This window comes from Zalophus californianus, chromosome 3 (assembly GCF_009762305.2).
Source record: "Zalophus californianus isolate mZalCal1 chromosome 3, mZalCal1.pri.v2, whole genome shotgun sequence".
NCBI classification, from domain to species: Eukaryota; Metazoa; Chordata; class Mammalia; order Carnivora; family Otariidae; genus Zalophus; species Zalophus californianus.
In genome coordinates, this window is record NC_045597.1 from 10,576,636 (window position 1) to 10,596,429 (window position 19,794).

The window sequence follows — 19,794 nt, forward strand, 5'->3', positions numbered from 1 at the left end:
GGTGTTTGGCCTGCATCGTACAAACAGCGGGGGGGGTTGTCATACGAGGAAGAAGGAACATGTAATCCTAATGGGGTCACAAAATAAACCATGGGCTAATTAATCATGCTGCTCCTTTTGGCCGAGCGGCCGACCAGGTGGAAAACAAACAAAGGTTGCAAGCCGTTAACATTTATATAAAACTCACGTTTATAAAACACTGAACGGCCATTTTTATGTGCTCATTTTAAGTCACCCAATACGTTTCTGTCGGTGTTACTAACGCCACATTTTGTTTCGGAAATACCGAACCAAGAGTAGACCGAATGACGCAGGGAAGGTCATTGCCCACACCTTCTTTCAGACTTGTAGCTTCTTTGTGGTGAAAATACCCTAATTGGATTATTCTAGAATAATGTAAAAGAGAAATAAAATTGACTAGTGCTTCCATTACCAATTGTTATGAGAAGAAACCCCACTGGCCAGTGTCTCTGTCCCTACACACATAGAAGAAATGTGTAGGAGGCCGTCGGTGTGGTCGACCAGGAGGACGTTGCATTGGTGATGCCCCAAGCCAATCTCAGCAGGCAACCAGTGGATGAAATGGCATTTTTGTCCTGCGCAACTTTAGTATATATCCAGAAGAGTCCTAGAGGAAGTGTGGAAGCTTTCCATCTAAGTAGTTGGATCTTCCCTGTTGGTATCATTAGTAGTATATTATGATAGCATATCACTGTGTGTTGTGGGCTGAACTGTGTGTGCCCCCCTGCCAAAAAAAAATCTGTATAGTGAACCCTTAATCCCTGGTACCTCAGAATGTGACTTTATTTGGAAATGGCCTCTTTAAAGAGATAATTCAATTAAAATTAGGTGATCAAGGTGGTTCCCCAATCCAATATGACTGTTGGCCTTATAAGAGGAGGACATTTGGATACAGACACTGAGAGAGGGGAGACAGTGTGAAGGCGTAGGGAGAAGACACCATCTACAAACCAAGGAGGGAGACCGGGACAGGTCCTTCCCTCACGGCCCGCAGAAGGAACCGACCCTGCCCACACCTTCCTCTTAGACGTCGCGCCTCCAGAACTGAGAGAACACGTCTCTGTTGTTTAAGCCACTTGCTCTGTGCGACTTTGTTACAACAGCCCTAGGAAACTAATACAGTATGGTATTAGTTTCATTAGTTTTATGAGTTTTATTAGTTTTATTTTATTAGTAATACAGGGCTGGAGGGCTCCTCGGGAACCATTTGGTGTCATTTGTATCTCCCCTCCTCCAACAGAGGAGGACATTTAGGTTAAGGGCTTTGCGCAGGGACACGAACTAGCGCATGGCTGCCCCTGACTGGCAGTCTAGTGATCTCTCAGTTGTTCTAGAAAGACCCTCACCATTTAAAGCACCTGAGTCATAATTAAAAACGTCCCTGAGTTTTCACACAGTAAAGAAAGAAGCCGGTAGTTTAGAGTTGATTTGATCAGTCCCTCAAGTGAGTGTTTCATCTGGAATCATCCTGTTGGCTGCCTCCATGCTAACATCTAATTGCTAATTCTCCACTTCATTTAGTGTGGACTTCCTCTCCTTTTGTCAGCCCTGCAGCTGATGTGGACCGAGGAAGACTCGGTTGTAACTGGGAGCACACACACACACACACAGACCGTCACGGGCTTCACTGAAGATTGATCACGGGCTCCCTGAAAGTGAAACTTATAAGCAGGGGCCCCAAGAAATTCTATATAAATCACTGCACAAGATCACAGTTAAACACAGGAGGGGAGAGCTCTATTTAATTTCTGGAGGTTTAATTGAACAATCATGAGGAAAATTCTTGAACTGCTAAGGCAGAGATTTTAACAGAGTGTTTTTAAATGGAAGTCAAAGTTTTGTCACATCCACGTCAGAGATTGTTGATTGGATTCATGAATTCTCAAATCAACTATTTTGAGAAATTTTAGACTTTACTTTCACAAACATCAGCTGCAAACTCTTCTGATTTTTCTGTCATTTAATGTTCTCTGCCTTTGAAAGCCACACAGGTCCTGGAAATGTAATTTTACAGAGGATACGAAAGAGATTTTAGGTAGATAAGATGTTTATAAATACCATGCTGTCAAGTGAGAACACACTTGCTTTGTTGCAGAATGTTGTGTTTGTTGTCTCTTACAGATCTAAAACAGATCCCGTCACAGGAGCTGTGAAAAATACAAAGTACCATCAACTTTAGTAAGCATCACAAAGTCCATTTTCCATGCACATTTGAAATTTCCATGTACCACTTTATGCTGCATAAAAATGTAAAGATTCCCTTTATTTTCTTGCCGTATCGTGCAAGGAAATAGACAACGGTGGCTTTCAAAAAAAAAAAAAAAAAATGCCAGTCACATTTATAGAATCACAGAAGGGCCGTCTCTGACCTGCACGGCCTTCCCTGGAGCATCTGTTTCTCAGTTATGTTTGGTCTTTGGCAGTGATCTGCTGGGACTGGTAACTTACCTGGACTGGGTCATGATCATCGTAACCATCTGTTCCTGCATTTCCATGATGTTTGAGTCCCCCTTTCGAAGAGTCATGCACGCCCCGACTTTGCAGGTACGGCTGCCGAATTTCAGCCCACAGCTCAGCGGAAACACGGGGCTGCGGTTTTTCCCTTCTTGATGACCCAACTGCCTCTTGCCCATTTCAGATCGCCGAGTACGTGTTTGTGATATTCATGAGCATCGAGCTTAATCTGAAGATTATGGCAGATGGCCTATTTTTCACTCCAACTGCTGTCATCCGGGACTTTGGTGGAGTCATGGACATATTTATATATCTTGTAAGTCTCCGGTTATTTCCTAAATGTAAGGTGTTGTGGCTTTGTGAACTCTCCTGCCTTTCTTGGTTACAGAGAAAGATGCATGAGTTCCAGAGGTTTAGATGCCATTACTGAGTCTCAAGTACCACAGGCAAATGAAGGGCATGCGTGTAAAAATCTAAATAAAAAGCATTAAAAATTTCCATGGATATGGTTCACATACATCAGCTACATTCTTATACACATAAGACATACATTAATAAGGCCTAAAACAGAAATCTCGTTCCTACTCCACAATCCTGTGGCTCCCATACAAAAAAAAAAAAAAAAAAAAAAAAACCGCCACCTCCATCATATAATTGATTGATGAGTTCCTCGTTGCTAAAAGCAGCCTAACATGAGAGTGGTTGGAGCTTTCTTTCAGTTCCAATGTACAAAATACCTGGCTCAACAAGGTGACCATTCAGCTGTTCAGTTAAACTAAATTGGGAAACCATAGGAAGGGACTCAGAGACATTTCATTTTTTCTATATGTCCAAGAAGGCATAAAATCAATGTCTTTTTTAAACATAACAAGGAGAATCATGACCACTAACATACAGTATCTTTAGATCGTCCATAAAATAAAATCAGGTCGAGCATGAGGCTTAGTATCCTTGATCAAAGACATTTCAACCTGCACCCCCAGTGTGTAGGTTATAATAAGGAGCGGAAATGCACTGAGGTACACACAAAGTGTGGGCACCCCCATTTCATGCCTGCGAACAGCTGATGACTTTTCCTTTGGCGTCACTAACAGGTGTAGGTGGGGCTCAGAGTTAAGAGATTGCATATATATATACCTAGTGAATGCTTGTCCTATGGGCCATGTGGTATCTCTGCTCAAGGCAAGTTGTATGCAGTTGGCTCTCAGACAGTGTACATAGCGAAGGATAAGTTGTATAAATTCTAGGGATTTGTTTTCCCTTGCTAGGTGAGCTTGATATTTCTTTGCTGGATGCCTCAAAATGTGCCCGCTGAATCGGGAGCTCAGCTTTTAATGGTTCTTCGGTGCCTGAGACCTCTGCGGATATTCAAACTGGTGCCCCAGATGAGGAAAGTTGTTCGAGAACTTTTCAGCGGCTTCAAGGAAATTTTCTTGGTACGTTACACTTACCCTTTGGTTCCAGTTCACACAGCCCAGCTCTGTAATGAAGCTAACCAGGGGGCACAGGGAGTCTCGCTTGCCAGGGGCTAAGTCTCCAATCTTGTTTATCACCAGGAGCCTATAAAGGCACTAACAAACACAACCACACATTCGGAAACTTTACCCATGCATGCTCTGACTTGTTGGTATATCTAATTCAATGAACATTCTTAGTAAAGTAACAATGAAAGGAAAAATCCAAGAGGTCATATTTGCTAACACGTCCATTCCTAATTTGTGACCCTAATTTTTATTCTGGGTTTCAGTTTCCTTATCTAGAAATTAAAGATAAGATTCAACACCACCTACTTCACAAATACTAGCAGTTAACACATTTGGACTCCTTATTTTATTTCATAGGTCCCCAGTTTCTTACCACATAGACTTTGTCTCTGATCTTTGGAGTGTTAACATAAAATAACTCAAAAAAAAAAAAATGTAACATACAGTTATACCCCACTTTAAGTAGCCTCAGGATACAGTAATGAATACTTGAAAATGGGGAGAAAACATCCTTTTCATTCTTTTCAGTTGGGCAACCCTGATCGAGGGTTCCTTCCAAGAGCAGGGCTGCGGAAAAAAACGATGAGTAGGAAGCTCGTTGCTCACAGTCGTTACAGAAGGATCTGTGCCTTACAAAGGAATGATCAAAGGATTCTTTTTATTATTGATGAGTTCTGCTCGTGCATGGAAAACATGAATTAATTTACATAGGCTTATTTTACATCTTGCTCTCTAGAAACACACCTACGGGGAGAGAACAGCTGTCGTTGCAGTTGATTCTCGGGTATCTTAAGGACAGGTTGTGAAGTTTCTGTAGGTACAGAGCCGCTAATATTTTTTTAAATACGTATTTGAAATCCCGTATTGTCTTTGTGCTGAAGCCACAACATGGTGGCTTTTCACACAGCTTGAAATGAAGGAGAAAAGGGTATCACCTGACTGCTAATGTATATGCATCTTGGAGCCCTGATAGAATTTAGCAAAGAATCTATTTGCCTTTCTCCCGATGATGTTTCTGTGAGATTTTAGTATATTTAAGGTATATGTTTAGATGATTCACCCAGCAAAGATCAGTGGCTTTGTTCAGTGTTTGACCCTTGGCTACTTTTCTCTGCTGAGACCAAGGCACCATCCAGCAGAGGGAGCACCAGTCAATTAACAGACTTGCTTTTTAGGACCCAATGATCTCACCTCCTCTGGATGCCCTCCCTGCTCACAAGAGAGCAAAACCACTGTCTCTCTAATTTATGCTTTGCTGATAGAGGTAGGAATCCATTTGGAGAAAATGGGGGAAATAGAATTATTCAAACACTTTTCTTTGGTTCCATTCAAGTGTCGATTTCAAAATCAGAAAAACCCAAGTCATATCAAAAATACCATAGCCCGTTTTCTAACTGGAAAGTCATGTGTTTTTATTCTAAAAATCCAAAAGCCGTTGTTAATTCCCTTCTTTTAACATTCCAGCGAGGCTAATTGAATGACCCGAGGTGGAAAAGTTAGACTATCAAGACCAAAGATTTCATACCATGTTATCTGAAAAGTCATGTCCCTATCCCTGTTCAAATCAAGCCTACTGTTGAATTTCTTACCCTGAGATGTGATGTCTCACCACTTTTTTTCAGGTCTCCATTCTTTTGTTGACATTAATGCTTGTTTTTGCAAGCTTTGGAGTTCAGCTTTTTGCGGGAAAACTGGCCAAGTGCAATGATCCCAACATTATTAGGAGGGTAAGATACTACTTTCTGTTGTTTGGGATTAAAATTCGGGTAGTTTGCCACGTCTTGGTCGGCACGTGCTGAGGCTACTTTGAGAACCCTCTCACACACCTAAGAATTCTCTTGCCACCAACCCCTTCTGCTTAAAGCAGGCACTATGTCTCTTCTGGCTAGCACAGGTTTGTGAGATTAAAAGCACACCCCAGATTACTCTACTCTCTCCTGCTGTTCTGGTGTGAGCCTCTGTTGACACCTTTGGCAGAGCCACCCTAGATTCCATATGCTTGTCCCTTTGGGCCTCCCCTAACTTAATCCTGCTTCTGTTATCACGGGAGACTCATATCAGCAAACAGTCCCCCAGAAAGGACAAGAGGCAAAGTTAAAGTTTGACTGTCATACCACTGTTCATTGCTTCTCCACTTCAGCTTTCTCTCCACTGGGAAGTCCAGAATCTTCCCCAGTAGGGCAGCTAACAAAGACCCAAGCTTGACCACTTCTGCTACTGCCCTTTGCCTTATCTTTCTTCAGTCAGTGTTAGTAAGAGGCGGCCAGCTCCTGGACAAGCCAGTGTTTCAGTAGCTGAACATGATGAGAGGAACACATTGCATCTTGGGTAAGGTGGACAGCTCTCTCCAAATGCCCTCTCGGAGACTCAAGTTCCTTTTGTCTTCCTTCTTTATCCACCCTTCGCTATCTTCAGAGTCTTCTCCATTTAGCTGGCAGAGAGGAGCACAGAACCACCTCCACGTTTGAGGGTTACAGGGTGAGCCTCAAGGCAACACACCTCACTTCTACCAGTTTCACTGGAGAGAGCATGGCCTCCCAAGGCCAGATGGGAGAATGCCATAGGTAACTCAGTGATGTAGCCTGCAGAAACACGGGCCAAGTATGGTTATAATTAGCCATCACTGCTACCCTCTCCAGTGTCCTTGCTCTTAGGATTCTGCCCTGTGGTACATGTAGATTTAAAAAGTGAGTCACACACTGCTTATGGACAAACAGCGAAAGCATTTCCTCTTTCATCCAGGTAAAATAATGCCTTCAGTCCATTAAAATGCATGTACCCGAAGACCTAATAGAGCTTAACTATAATACATGTTTTTCTATTTCCAGCAAATATGGCTATCTAATACAGATTTTTCATTGGTATGAAAATGCCTACGTTTTCAGGGCTACCGATTGTGAAAATGATTCATTCTCTAATGGTTATAAAATACAGGTCACATCTTTGTCCAGTCAAAATACATTATCGACTATGCTACAGCGAGGATTTCAGGAAGCAGCAGAGCAGAAGAAACACACTAGGTGGGGCGTCACCTGCGTCGCCAGAGGTTTCTGGAATTTTGATAAGCCTGAGAAGACATAACAAGGAACATGGCATAAAAGTCATGGTGAACCAAATTAGCTAACAAGGGAGATGATAAAGAGCTGATGCATTCATCCGCACGCTCGAGTCAGGAAAGAAAGGGTTATTTTAGAATCACACTGAATGGAGGCCAGAAAGATGACAACAGCATTGCAAGATGAAGCCCAGGAGGAATTTTGCAGGACTCAGTATCTTAATAATGGCCTAAGCGCATTGTGATTTTACACTATACTCATACCCACACCAAGCTAGAGATAGAGGGACAAAAGTTAAATAACTTGTCCAAGGCCACCCCAAAATAAGTGGGGAAGCTATGATTCATGTCTAGGCAGCCTGGCCCCATCGTCCATGCTTTTAACTAAGATGCCAGGACACCTCACTCCATCAAAGGTTGGCCCCTGCGGGCTCAGAAAGACAAATTGGAAGGGGCCATAAGGCCAGATATACCAGGGGGACTCTACTTGATCCGCCACCACACAGCCAATAGGAATAATGTTGCAGATGGACATGTAAAGTTACAAGGAGAAGAAAACTGCAATATATTTTAATATTTTCAAAATATTTGAATATTTTACCCTATGGAAGGGTAAAAACTGTGCCATTTCATACATAACATAGGAAAAAAGACTGGAAGGCTACACGCCCAAATGTCAACTGTGTTTGTCTTTGGGTAATATTACATAAGTTTCTCCCTGCCTTTGAAGTTAAAGGGGTATTATTTGTGTAAGAAGGCTGTTGTTTTAAGGGATGTTATTGGGAATCCAAAGAGAAATACTGTTGGCATTAACTAAACTAGTGGAAATAAGAACGGAGAAGAGGCCCAAGCAGGACAGGGGAAAGCCGTAGATGACTCTGAGATCTTTATGCCGGGGTTGACAAGGTGCTGCTCCGTGGACAGAAATGGGGAAGGTTGGAGGAAACAAGGTTGAAGGTGACTTTAACCAGGTTAAAATTTGAAGTTCCATTGAAATATCCAAGTGTATACACATTATACCCAGGAGAGGGGTTTAGGTTCAAAATACGACAATCATGGCCAAAGTCACAAAGATAAGACAAAACGAATAAAGACAGAAGATGAGTGAAAAACTTCTTACTCATGCTTTAAAATCTTTTAAAAACAATGTTATTGGAGATATTCACATACGACACAATTTGCCTGCTGGAAGTATACAGTTGGATAGTTTCGAGCATATCCAGAGTTGTATAATGTCCTAGAACATTTTTATCGCCTCAAACAGAAACTCTGTCTTTTAAGTTTTCCCCTCTATACCCTTTTCCCCCTGACACCCCCATCCCCACATAACCACGCATCTACTTTCTGTCCCTATAGAGCTCCTCGTTTTGGACTTTTATATGAAGGCAACCTACGTGGTCATTAGTGGCTGGCTTCTTTCATTTAGCACAGTGATTTCAAGGACTACAATCCACATTGTAGTCCATGTCAGCACTTCATTCCTTTCTAGGGCTGAATAATATTCCATGGCATGGCTACAGCACATTTTGTTTATGTATTCATCTGTTGATGAACACTGGGATCGTTTCCACCTGTTGATCATTATAATTAAGCTATTTACAGTGATAATGACATAAACATTCATGAACAGGTTTCCATGGAGATATCTGTGTTCATTTCTCTTGGGTAAAAACGTAGGGGTGGAATTGCTGCTGGGTGTTCCGGTAATGCTTTGTTTAGTCATTCGAGGACCTGTCACGCTACTTTCCAAAGTGGCTGCACCATTTTCCTGTCCCACCAGCAGCGTGTGGGGCATGCAGGTGTCGGGGGGGTAAGGATATAGAGAGGATTCCAATTTCTGCACATCCTTGTCAAAGCTCATTATTTGACTTTTTGATTATGGCCTTCTTAGTGGATGGGAAGGGGCATCCATCGTGGTTTTGATACGCATTTCTTGGCTGACTAATGACGCCAAACATCTTTCAATGTGTGCATCGGCCATTTGTGTGTCTTCCTGGGAGGAATGTCTGTTTGGATCCTTTGCCTTCTTGCAAATGTTTCCAGTGCAAACTTTCACTACTCATCTCTGCAGTCGTCCCTGCTTGCTAGGTGGCTGTCCACATCACTGTTGCCATATAAAAACCTTTGCTATTCTAGGTTAAAAGTGTTTCTTATCTTTTATCTTTTAGGAATTCATTGTCTGACCAGGCTCCCCCTCCTCCTTTTTTTTTTTTCTCTCCTATTTTAGGAAGATTGTAACGGCATATTCAGAATTAATGTAAGTGTGTCCAAGAACTTAAATTTAAAATTAAGACCTGGAGAGAAAAAGCCTGGATTTTGGGTGCCCCGTGTTTGGTAAGCATATCAAAAAAAGATCCTGAAGAATGCTATATTTGTCAGTATAAGGTTTTAAATCAATATAATATGGCATGAAAAGTAATTTTGCTAGAGGTGCCAAGATGATTTTAAGGAATACAAGGCAAAGCACTGAATTACCACAGGATGCAAAAATACAGTAAATGAGCGAGCAAGTGGTACACTGACTCTTGTGTTGCTTCATGAAACTGATGGATTGTCACCCCAGTATTTTTCTAATACTTGGAAGTATGTATCTCGATTCACATGGCATTAGAAATTAGTGAGGCTTAAAAGACAAAGTTTTTCTATCAAATTAAAACTAAACTCGTCCTGAGTTTATATCTTTAAGGGAGAATCTGATATCCTCATAACAGTTGTAGAGAAGCCCAAATCATAAAGCTGTTTCAATTTTAAAACCCATTTACACTGAAGGATTTCCATTATGGAAACACTGGAAAGGAATAATCAGGAACACAAATGATTATATCTAACTTTCTCTTTAAAATTCATTTTTCTTGAAAATGAGTTTTCAAAGCATTTACATCAAAGCTGGAAGTGCCTAGTACCTTCTTTCTCATCCAGTTTATTAATGACCATGAATGAAATCTCTCAGTAGTCTTCATTGATGAACTGAGTGTCCTACTAACTTCATTTGTCCTTGTAAGTAGTCATCTGTTTTCTTTTTATTTCATTTTACCTCTTGGAGTAACAAGTGAACCACAGCGACGACTCTGTTTCTGTCACAATTGGCATGCTCTACTAAATGTCAAAACTCTTTCAAAGAAATTACATTTCACCCACTTGTACCCTTAGGACTCATTGTTACCAGCTCTGGCATTTCTCGAATGTGAAATTAACTTTTATAAACAATTCAGTACAATTTATACTGGGTTTTAATTTTTTTAAATACCAAAGAGTTATGAAAAAAAGGTGAATTTGGCTATGTGGCTTGAGCTGAGGAGGGATGTACATAACTCAGGGAGACATCCTTATCCCGGTGCTTACTGTAAAAGCAGTCGAATTTACGTTAAAATAAAATATTAAAGAAGCATAAAGAGTTTATTTTTTATGAGGTGAAAATGCATTATTACACCATAAATAATTTATTCAGAGCAAGACATCAAATGAGATTTTTTTTTTTTTACTACTGTTTTAGAATTTTGGCAAAAGCCTCAGAGCTGAGGTCACTAGGAGATAAAGTTTGATTATATTCCGAAGAGAGCAACATGCCATTTCCAGCAGCACTGACTAAAAGATCATCCACCTCCATCACCCAGGTCCCGTAAAAGGAAACACTACGCTCAAAGATAGGGTCGTGGAAGTGAAGGAATTCAGTAGACGGTGCTGTGGCTTCTGTCCCTTCACTGTGGAGGAGGTCAGGGGTGCTTGTCTCCCCAGCCAAGTGAGGCCCCCCGTGGGGACTGTTTCATGTCAGAGACTGGCAAGGCGAGAAGAGATGCTCGTGTAGGCAAGCTGCCCTTCACCATCTGGCAGGGCAGGGTTATCGGGTGTTTCTGGAGGCTCCGAGTCATCACTGCCTGGGGCCACCTGATCTGAGCCATCTTGATGGAACTCTGCTGCAAAAGGCTGTATGCTGGGGAGAGGGGGCTCTTGTTGGAGGGGCTGTGGGGGAGTTTCCAGGAATGAGAACTGAGGAAACACCCTCAGACAACCCTCAGCAAGAATGACACAATGGGGCACCCTCATGCTGGGGAATGTTTCAAGATATAGTGTATTAATAGAAAATTTGAGGTATCGTAGAGCCAACAGATCAAGAGACAATTACCATTGAAGAGCTGGTTTGTTACTCATAGTTCCCAAGAGGATGGGGAGGCCACACAAGGAAGCACCAGGGTCAGTCACGAGGCACAGGGGAACTGTGGGCAGGAACCTTTATTGTGGTTTCCCTGAGTTGGGATTGGGTGAGTTGGGGCACGCAGGCTTAGGATTGGCTCGTTGAGGAACTTCAGTGGGCTCTTGGACACAGGTGCTGTCCCTAGTGGTCTGGTACCTGGTGATTAGGGCAGGTGGATGGTGGGCTGGAGTGTGGAAGCCTGATAAAGGAGGTGGTTGGGGCTGTGGACTCTGGGTTGGTTGGTCTGTGTTTGAAAAGCAAGCCCTTAAAAACAACTCCTCACAAGGAGGTGGGAGGGTGATGAGAGAGGTAGGAGGTCAAGGCAGGGTGATTCAGGCATTTTATTGAGCTGGTCAGAGCAAAGTGTGTCCATCATAGGCATGTAGGACAGACGCTAAAGTATCAAGTTTACAGAAGGTAGGAACATGGCAGACAACGCACTTCCATGAAAAGAATAGCTGTTGGGACCAAAGCAGCAGTGGCTGGTGTCCGCCAGTGTAAGATACATGGACTTGAACTTCATTTCTAAGTCATCACACCCCCTTCTTGTACGAATCAGATGGTGGCCTTAAGGGGAGGAGGCTAACAGAGCAGCCAGCACTCTTCTTCCCTCCTCAAGCTGTGGATCAGGCAGAGCAGATAAGGAAGGTGTTCTTGTACAGGTCACGAGAACAAAGGTTTGATGTAGAACGGAGTGGGCTTTTTAGAAGGAGACTCATACAACTGAAAGTGACCAAAAGGCTTTGGGATGTCCACAATGTCAGGAAGGGAGCTAGAACCCTCTAGAAGGCAGTGTTGGGGGAAAAGTAAACCTGTTTCCAACCATACCCTCTGGCATTCAACCTGTTCCATAAAACCAGCTAGCTACCTGTGATTTTAAAAATTCATGCAGTGTTTCATGTAAGTTATTATTAGGGGTTTTGAGTTTGACAGCACTTTAAAAGCATAAGCTGACAGAGGGGCATCACTTGAACCCCATTACAATAGGGCTTGTCCGTTGGTTCAGAATATTGCGATTTGGGTTAGTTTTAGGGAAATAAAAATCTCTGTCAAACAAATGTCAACTATAACCACGCTAATTTTCACATTTTCCTTCTTTAGAAAGCTCATCAAGAGTTAGCAGCCGAAATAATTTTATATTGGCAAACTTATGATTAAGGAAATAATTTGTATCTTGGGAATTGGCATTGGGGGATTCTTTGATGATTATAATGAAGAAGAACATAAATATGCACTACCTAATTCAGGAGACAGTCAGGCTTCCATATTCTCTGCTCAGATGAATACATTCATTTCCTTCTTTATTTCTCTCAGACTTGATGAGATAAAAATTACCTTGTATTATATATATATATATACACACACATATATATATACATAATATTGTGTGTTTTGTTTTAAGCAGAGGTCTAGGACATAGGAAAATGGAATGCATGAGAGGAATATCAAAAATGAGTACTCAGTTTCAAGAAATATATTTCTTGAGTGCTTACTGATCTTTAGACATTACTCTGTCAATGGGGACAAGCTGTGGTCCCCAACCCTTAGGAGCTTGAAGTGTAGTGGAGAACAGAAATTAGTATTACAAATAATGCAATACAATATGCTAAAGGTTTTGATGCTACATAAATAAGCCCCTGAGCTCACTGGAAGCTTACCTGGAGTTTACCCCTAGGTAATTTTAAGTCATACCATGATACATTCTAGGCAGAAGATCAGATTTTTGTAGAGTCTACAGCTCAAACAATTTGAGTATGCTTCTTTAAGGAAAATAATATAAATCTACCTTACTTTTGTTTTTTGGGGTTTTTTTTTTAAGATTTAATCCCCTCCATTTAAGAAAGAGAGAGTGAATGAGCAGGGGGAGAAGCAGAGGGAGAGGGAGACAAACAGACTCCCCAAGCGGAGCCCAATGTGGGGCTCAATCTCATGTTCCATGAGATCATGACCTCAGCCAAAACTAAGATTTGGACACTAAACTGACTGAGCCACCCAGGCACCCCTTCCTTGTTTTTTTAAGTTTAACAGAAATATGATACTTCCAGGGTCTTGGAAGGACCATTTTGGATGACGTCATCTCCTGCATTTCTCTACCCAAGGCCACAGGCTGAGCTCCTCTACTCCCGGGGGTCCAATTCTTCCCAGAGGAGGAGCAGCCCTCCTTATCACGACCTTGGGACCTTGGAGCACTTTTCACTGAGAGGTAGAAGATTAATGAAATTGTGAGGTCAGAAACCATGTCTTAGTTTTCTGAATTGGATAGACAAGATTATAATATTTTTTAAATTAACCAGAGAAGATTATATTTAAACAGGCTTCCAGATCAAGGAAGGACAACAGGAAAACTGACAACAATGGACTGTGTTTGGGATTTACTGAAATCCTCTGCAGTTATAGATAAAGTTTTAAACTTCCCAATTTTAGTAACATGAACAAAGCATAAATAAACATCTTAGTTGATTAAAACGGATACTTACTTTTTTAATGTGATGTATGGTTCCAACTAGTTAAGTCTATAATCCTCCATTTTATTTTTCTTGGTTTAGCCTAAAAGTGTATTTTTAACATGTTCTAACTTCTAAAGGATGTGGAACATGAAAGTACTTTGGGTTGCTGCAAATTCAGCTAAAAAAGCACTTTTACATAAAGAAAATGGATGGGTAAGAAAGTTCAACATCAGATCTGAGAGCCGGCTTGCTTGGCTTAAAAAAAAAAAAATCCTTATTCAAGAAAACGGTGGCATCTGCAGAATCCTTACGGCTTCTGTCTGCTGTAAAATATATTAAATTTAATTGAAATCCCCAAAGGAAAGGATGTTGGAAAAATCCAAGAGAATATGCTTGTACTTTCATACTTAAAAAATATAAATCAGAATCCCAAAATAGGAATTTCTGAGTGGGGTTTTTGCAGTATATGGAAAATGTTTCTACCCATCAGCTTTAAACCTTTAGGAGCAAGTCAGTGTAGCTGTATGGTTTCTTACTAGATCCTCATTTATTTAGTATTTAAAAATATTTTGAAAAAGAAAACTTAATGTAGGTGCACTGCATGATTGTTTCTATGATTTAAAAAATATATATAAAAGGTGGCAGAAAAATACTAACCCAGGTTTTCCCCAGAGTGTTGCCTTTTGTGAAGGTTAAATTTTGATAAATGAGCTAGCAGGAAAAAGAAATGATCAAACTGTAATTTGGTTAGGCTTCTATAGGCTTACTCTTCTTAGTAGTGCCAGGCCCAATTCTCCATCAAATTTAGGAAATACAGTAATAGTCATGACTTCCCATTGTGTAGTTGTCTAGATCTTATAATTATCTTCAATAGTCTAATAAGGGGGAAAAGAGAAAAACACTGAAATCTTTCTACTGACAACAAAAATGTTAGCTAAGACCCATAATGACTAAGGGAGATGTAATATATAGAAAAGATCCCTTTTGTTCGTGGGAAGAAAAAAGTAAAACATCAGAAAAACAAGAAATGACCCATCCCCCCTTCAAAAAATTTAATAGTGGAGACAGAGTGTTTTAGAAATCAGGAATCAACTGTGGGTGTAGAAAGCATATTGCAGCACTGGGGTCTACAAGAAGTCTCTGTTGAGAACACCCAGAGGTAATGAGAGAAAAAAAATCCCACTGGGAGAGAATGTTCTGGAAACATCTAGGCTATGAGCAAACACCTCTTGCCACTCAGTGACCTCTAAATGCATCACTACTTTACAGCGTGATATTCCCGTGATGTCAAGAATTAAGGAAAGTGGCCAGATTCTACTCTTTTTACACTTTCTATATTAACATCAGGAATTGTAGTTTACACCTGTAGAAGAGTTTTTCAGTTATAAAACTATTGCAAAATTCATACCCAGGGGCACCTGCGTGCCTCAGTCAGTTGAGCCTCAGATTCTTGGTTCAGCTCAGGTCATGATCTCAGGGTCGTGAGATCGAGCCCCACGTCGGGCTCCATGCTCAGCTGGAAGTCTCTTGAGATTGTCTCTCTGTCTCCCTCTGCCCCACCCCCCACTCTCGCTCGCTCTCTCTCTAAAATAAAGATATCTTTTTTTAAAAATTCACAGCCAGATTCCACCGCCCCTTTGTGAGAATCTCCCATGCAGTTTGTAACTAGAAAGTGTGTTTCCAGCCCTGGGTATAATCAGGACAAGCCAGAAACCTCGCAGAACATCTAGAGCTAGAAGTTGAGTTTGTTGCCTTTTGTTACCTCCTGCTAAGAACGCCCCATTATTACCCAGGAATTACGTTTTAAGAAATTATAAGGCATTCATGCATTTTTATGATTGAGCAAATGAATGCCATCTAGCCTACCTTCCAAATGATAAACATACCCCCCACCTAAGACCGGAAAGAGCTACAGGATATTTGCCCTAGGCTGCTTCTCCTCGAATTTCACAGAGCATTCCTCTTTCTGACTTGCAGGGCAAATCCTCGGAATTTTAATTTTGACAATGTGGGAAATGCTATGCTGGCATTGTTTGAAGTGCTCTCCCTGAAAGGCTGGGTAGAAGTGAGGGATGTTATTATTCATCGTGTGGGGCCGGTAAGCAAGCACATGGAATCCTTTGAATGCTCAACAGCTGCTTTCCTTTGCTTTGATGAATAACCGTGTTTTTCATTTATACAGATGCATGGGATCTATATTCATGTTTTTGTATTCCTGGGTTGCATGATTGGACTGACCCTTTTTGTTGGAGTGGTTATTGCTAATTTCAATGAAAACAAGGTAAGCATTCTTGGTTTGAATACCGCAGGGTTTATTCGGTTCTAGCCACTTGCTTTGAGCTCTCTTTTTCTCCCACGGTGTGAAGTCGCATTCAACCCCTAATGTGACTGGTGTAAATAATCTCTATAACTAGTTGACAAGCTACCTCATCGCTGCCTTTCAGGCACACTATTTAAGAGCACGGTTCTCTTGCTAAATTTCCCCTTTTGATAATGGTATCATTAATTCGCTGACAACTGAAAGGCACATCTCCTATTGTTCAAACGGAAAGGAGGGGCAGCAAGTTATGAAAATACGAGCTGAACTAAGGGACGCGCTGATTGCAGGTGATATTAAACTTTCACACAATGTAAACTGTATGCTTTGTAACTCCAGAGGTGAACTCGGCATTTTGATGGGGTTGGGGGTGCAGGAGAAAATGTTCAATCCCAATTCACTGAATAAAAAGAAGATTTTCTAATTTCAGAGAAGAACTTTACATACTTTATGAACTCGGGAAACATTCTGAGATCATAACAGCTCTAACGATCAGTACAAGAGCTCCCAAATGGGAAACTGGCCAGCATATAGTTTCCTGTCAAAAAGTGAGTTTGGGGGCAGAACATTCGACCTCATTCTTCTGGACATGGCGGATATGCCCCCTATTATGTAAGGGTCCAGTCTTCTGGAATCCTAATAATCGAGGTGCATACAGCTTTCGAGCACTTACTGTGCACTAAGGTTGACATATGCTGTTTTCAATTCTCTCGACTCTGAAATGCACAGTGGAAGCAAAAACAGCTTACAGAGGTGACATAACTTGTCTGGGGCTTTTAAGGTGTAGAAAAGCCGGGGCCAGAATTCAGAAGTGGTGCCGACTCTGCAGAGTCTGAGAGTCTTCCAATTCAAGAGTATAAAAATGTCGACCGTTGCCCTGCAGTGAATGAAAGCTAGACATGCCGCACAGCACCGTGCTGCTCCTGGGATTCAGGGCTCGTACCGAATCGCACACAGCCACATCAGAGCCTGCTGGTGAGGGCAGCTTTACCTGGGACTGTATCATTCATGGTCCCCCCAGGCTCCACACGTGTGGTTCCAGCTACTCAGTCAATTGCCACCTTTGATGTGTGCCTAATGAGGACCTCATTTCGTCCCGGCTTTCAAAGGGTGTGACTTAAAAATCCCCCTTTGGGTCCCAACACTACTCCGACCCACAGAAACATGGGATTTCAGTGTAAGAAAGAAGGATAGAGAGAGATCATATTGCCCAGCCCCCTATTTTACTATAACACATTCATAAATGAGTGTCTTTAAGCCCTACAGTGTGTTCAATTTAATACCAAGCAGAAGGAGGAAGATAGGTCTCTTTAGATGCCTTTGAGCCCTGCACTAGAGCAGACACCGGGGATTCCTGAGTAAGAGCAGAAGCCAGTCAGTCAGTTAACAGAGAGCTTAGGTTCTGCTCGCTCAGAACACCGTGCTAGGCCCTCTGAGCAGACACCTGCTTTCAGGAGAATCAGGTCCTGATTTCAGAAGAATCAAAATCAGCGACATAAATGCAACAACATAGATGTTCAACAACTAGAGACGAATATATAATCAATCGCAGCTCTTGAACTTAGAGGAATGGCTAAGTAAGCAGAGTGTCAGGAGGTTTACTCACCATACTGGTTGTATTTCTGTTCTGAGGGAAGAAAGAAGCATCTTGGCTTGGGTAAGGGGAACGTGGACATAAGCTCAAATGGGTGCTTAGAGAAAGAGGAAAAGTAGAAGAAATCACATTACCAGACATTACAAATTTGATTATTTAATTGGAGATCCAAATTTCTGAATTATATGAACCATTGAGAAGAGATCTTTGTTTTCTGTAAGCTTTTCAGAGGGTAGTATGTGAGCTGCTGTGTAACAGCATTTATTCATTTATCATTCAGTCATTCGACAGATTTCTTTGAGCACTTACTGGTGCCAGACACTGCTCTTGACCCTGGGGACACAAGAAGCTAAACACACAAACTAAACACTAAACACATAAAGACTTCTGCCTTCCTGAAGCTCACATGCTAATGGTCATACCCAAAGGTATGTGAGCAGATTTCCAAATATATAGGCAGTGGGGAAATATAAAGATATGGGAAATAAGGCAAGCTTTGGGGGCAATGTTTTCACAATTCAGAATTATGGAAAATTATGTCTTCCCTAGAAAATGGAACCCTGTCTAAAAAGTTCAAAGTCTATACTAGTAATATATGTATTTTTAATTTCTTGATTATGAGATAACAGTTTAATAAACTTAATTTCACAATAATAAGCTTTCAGAGGTTTTCACGCATTAATGAACAGATGATACCACCATGCTTATTGTTCTTTTGGATCATTTCAGAGTTCAACTTTCTAAAATAATTTGTTTTGTATAATTAAGGAATAATATGAATGTGTGTTGCACCCAGAGAACCCAAAGTATTTGTTTGCAGTGAGTGAGAAAAATGGTTTAGCAATACTAATATTAGAAAAATTAACATAAAACAAATATCATTATTAGGAATAAACAGTGTAATTAAATAATTCCAAAAGAAACTAATCCCTAGCAAAGTATAGAACTCCTGAACCATAAAAATATATGAAGAAAAAATGATCCAAATTATTTTAAAAAGCTAGCAAGTCCAAAATCACAGTGAAAGATATTAACATATTTCTCTAAGAAACTCATAGACAGGAAAAAAAAAAAAAGAAAATATGAGATTTGACACAATAAAAACATTTGATCTACTGGACATAAAAAGAACCCTGACCCCAATAATTTTCAAGTATAAAAGGTACCCTCTACAAGGTCATAAAATAATACCAAAAAATTGATAACGTACAGAGCGCATTCTCTGTAATAATAAAAAAGATAACAAAAATCCCTCATAAGTTGAAGATGTTAAGACAACATTCTGAATAATTTATGAGTCACTGAAGAAATCAGAATAGAAAAGCAAAAGACACTTAGATAAATCATTTATAAAAATCATAGATGAAAGCTCACAAGATACAGGTAAATCAGTAGAGGGAAATTTACAACTATAAGTGTACATTTTTTAAAAAATCAAAGATTAATTAATTAGTAATATGTCACATAGCCAAATCAATAAATTATAATAAGAACAACAAAGTAAAATGGAAGAAAGTAACAAAGATAAGGACAAAAATTAATTATATAGAAAACAAAGATACGATAAAAGATTCAAGAATGACAAAAACAGATTCTTTAAAAAAATTAAATTGATAAACCTCTCTCAAGGTTGAGCATGAACAAATATGCAGAAAAGGAAAATAAACAAGCTATAGTGAGTCAAACAGGTTAGGTAATGATACAAGGACAGAAAGTTAAACTTACAGAACAAAACCGAAAGCCATAGAAGGGACAGGTATATATAAAACAGAAGTAGCACAGCAAATCAGTGGAGAAGATGAGACCATCAGTAAGTGATGCTGGGGTCATTGAGTGTCTAGGTAGAAGAAACTAAACAGAGATCTCTACCTCACAGCATACTCAGAAATGAATTCCAAAAGAATGAAAGACCTACCTATGAAAAACCATTTGTCAACCATGTAGAATTTATTTTTGACCCTGCCGTAGTTGTGGATTTCTTGACTTTAACCACAAAGTGGAATCTATAAAGAAAGAAACTTATAGATTAGATTACATTAAAATGAAAAGTTTCTGAGAGATAAGAGACATGATAAGCAAAATTTTTTTTAAAAAGCATGCTAAGACTAAGAGGAAATATTTACAACTCATGTAACTGGCAGAAGATTAATATCCAGAATATATTAAGAATTTCTATAAAACATCTAAAAGTAAATATCCAAATACAAAAATGAGCAAAGAATATGAACAG

General features: G+C 40.4%; 1 protein-coding gene across 5 annotated transcripts in view; it reads left to right on the forward strand.

Moving 5' to 3' along the window:
• Positions 1 to 19,794, forward strand: part of NALCN (sodium leak channel, non-selective) — a 308,843-nt gene that overhangs the window by 266,821 nt on the left and 22,228 nt on the right. For all 5 annotated transcript variants that reach the window (XM_027590539.2, XM_027590535.2, XM_027590538.2 and 2 more), the window contains 8 exons: positions 2,143 to 2,199; positions 2,445 to 2,565; positions 2,660 to 2,791; positions 3,744 to 3,911; positions 5,582 to 5,686; positions 9,242 to 9,348; positions 15,631 to 15,751; positions 15,836 to 15,934. In XM_027590539.2, coding sequence (XP_027446340.2) covers positions 2,143 to 2,199; positions 2,445 to 2,565; positions 2,660 to 2,791; positions 3,744 to 3,911; positions 5,582 to 5,686; positions 9,242 to 9,348; positions 15,631 to 15,751; positions 15,836 to 15,934 — 910 coding nt within the window. The remainder of the gene's footprint in view (positions 1 to 2,142; positions 2,200 to 2,444; positions 2,566 to 2,659; positions 2,792 to 3,743; positions 3,912 to 5,581; positions 5,687 to 9,241; positions 9,349 to 15,630; positions 15,752 to 15,835; positions 15,935 to 19,794) is intronic.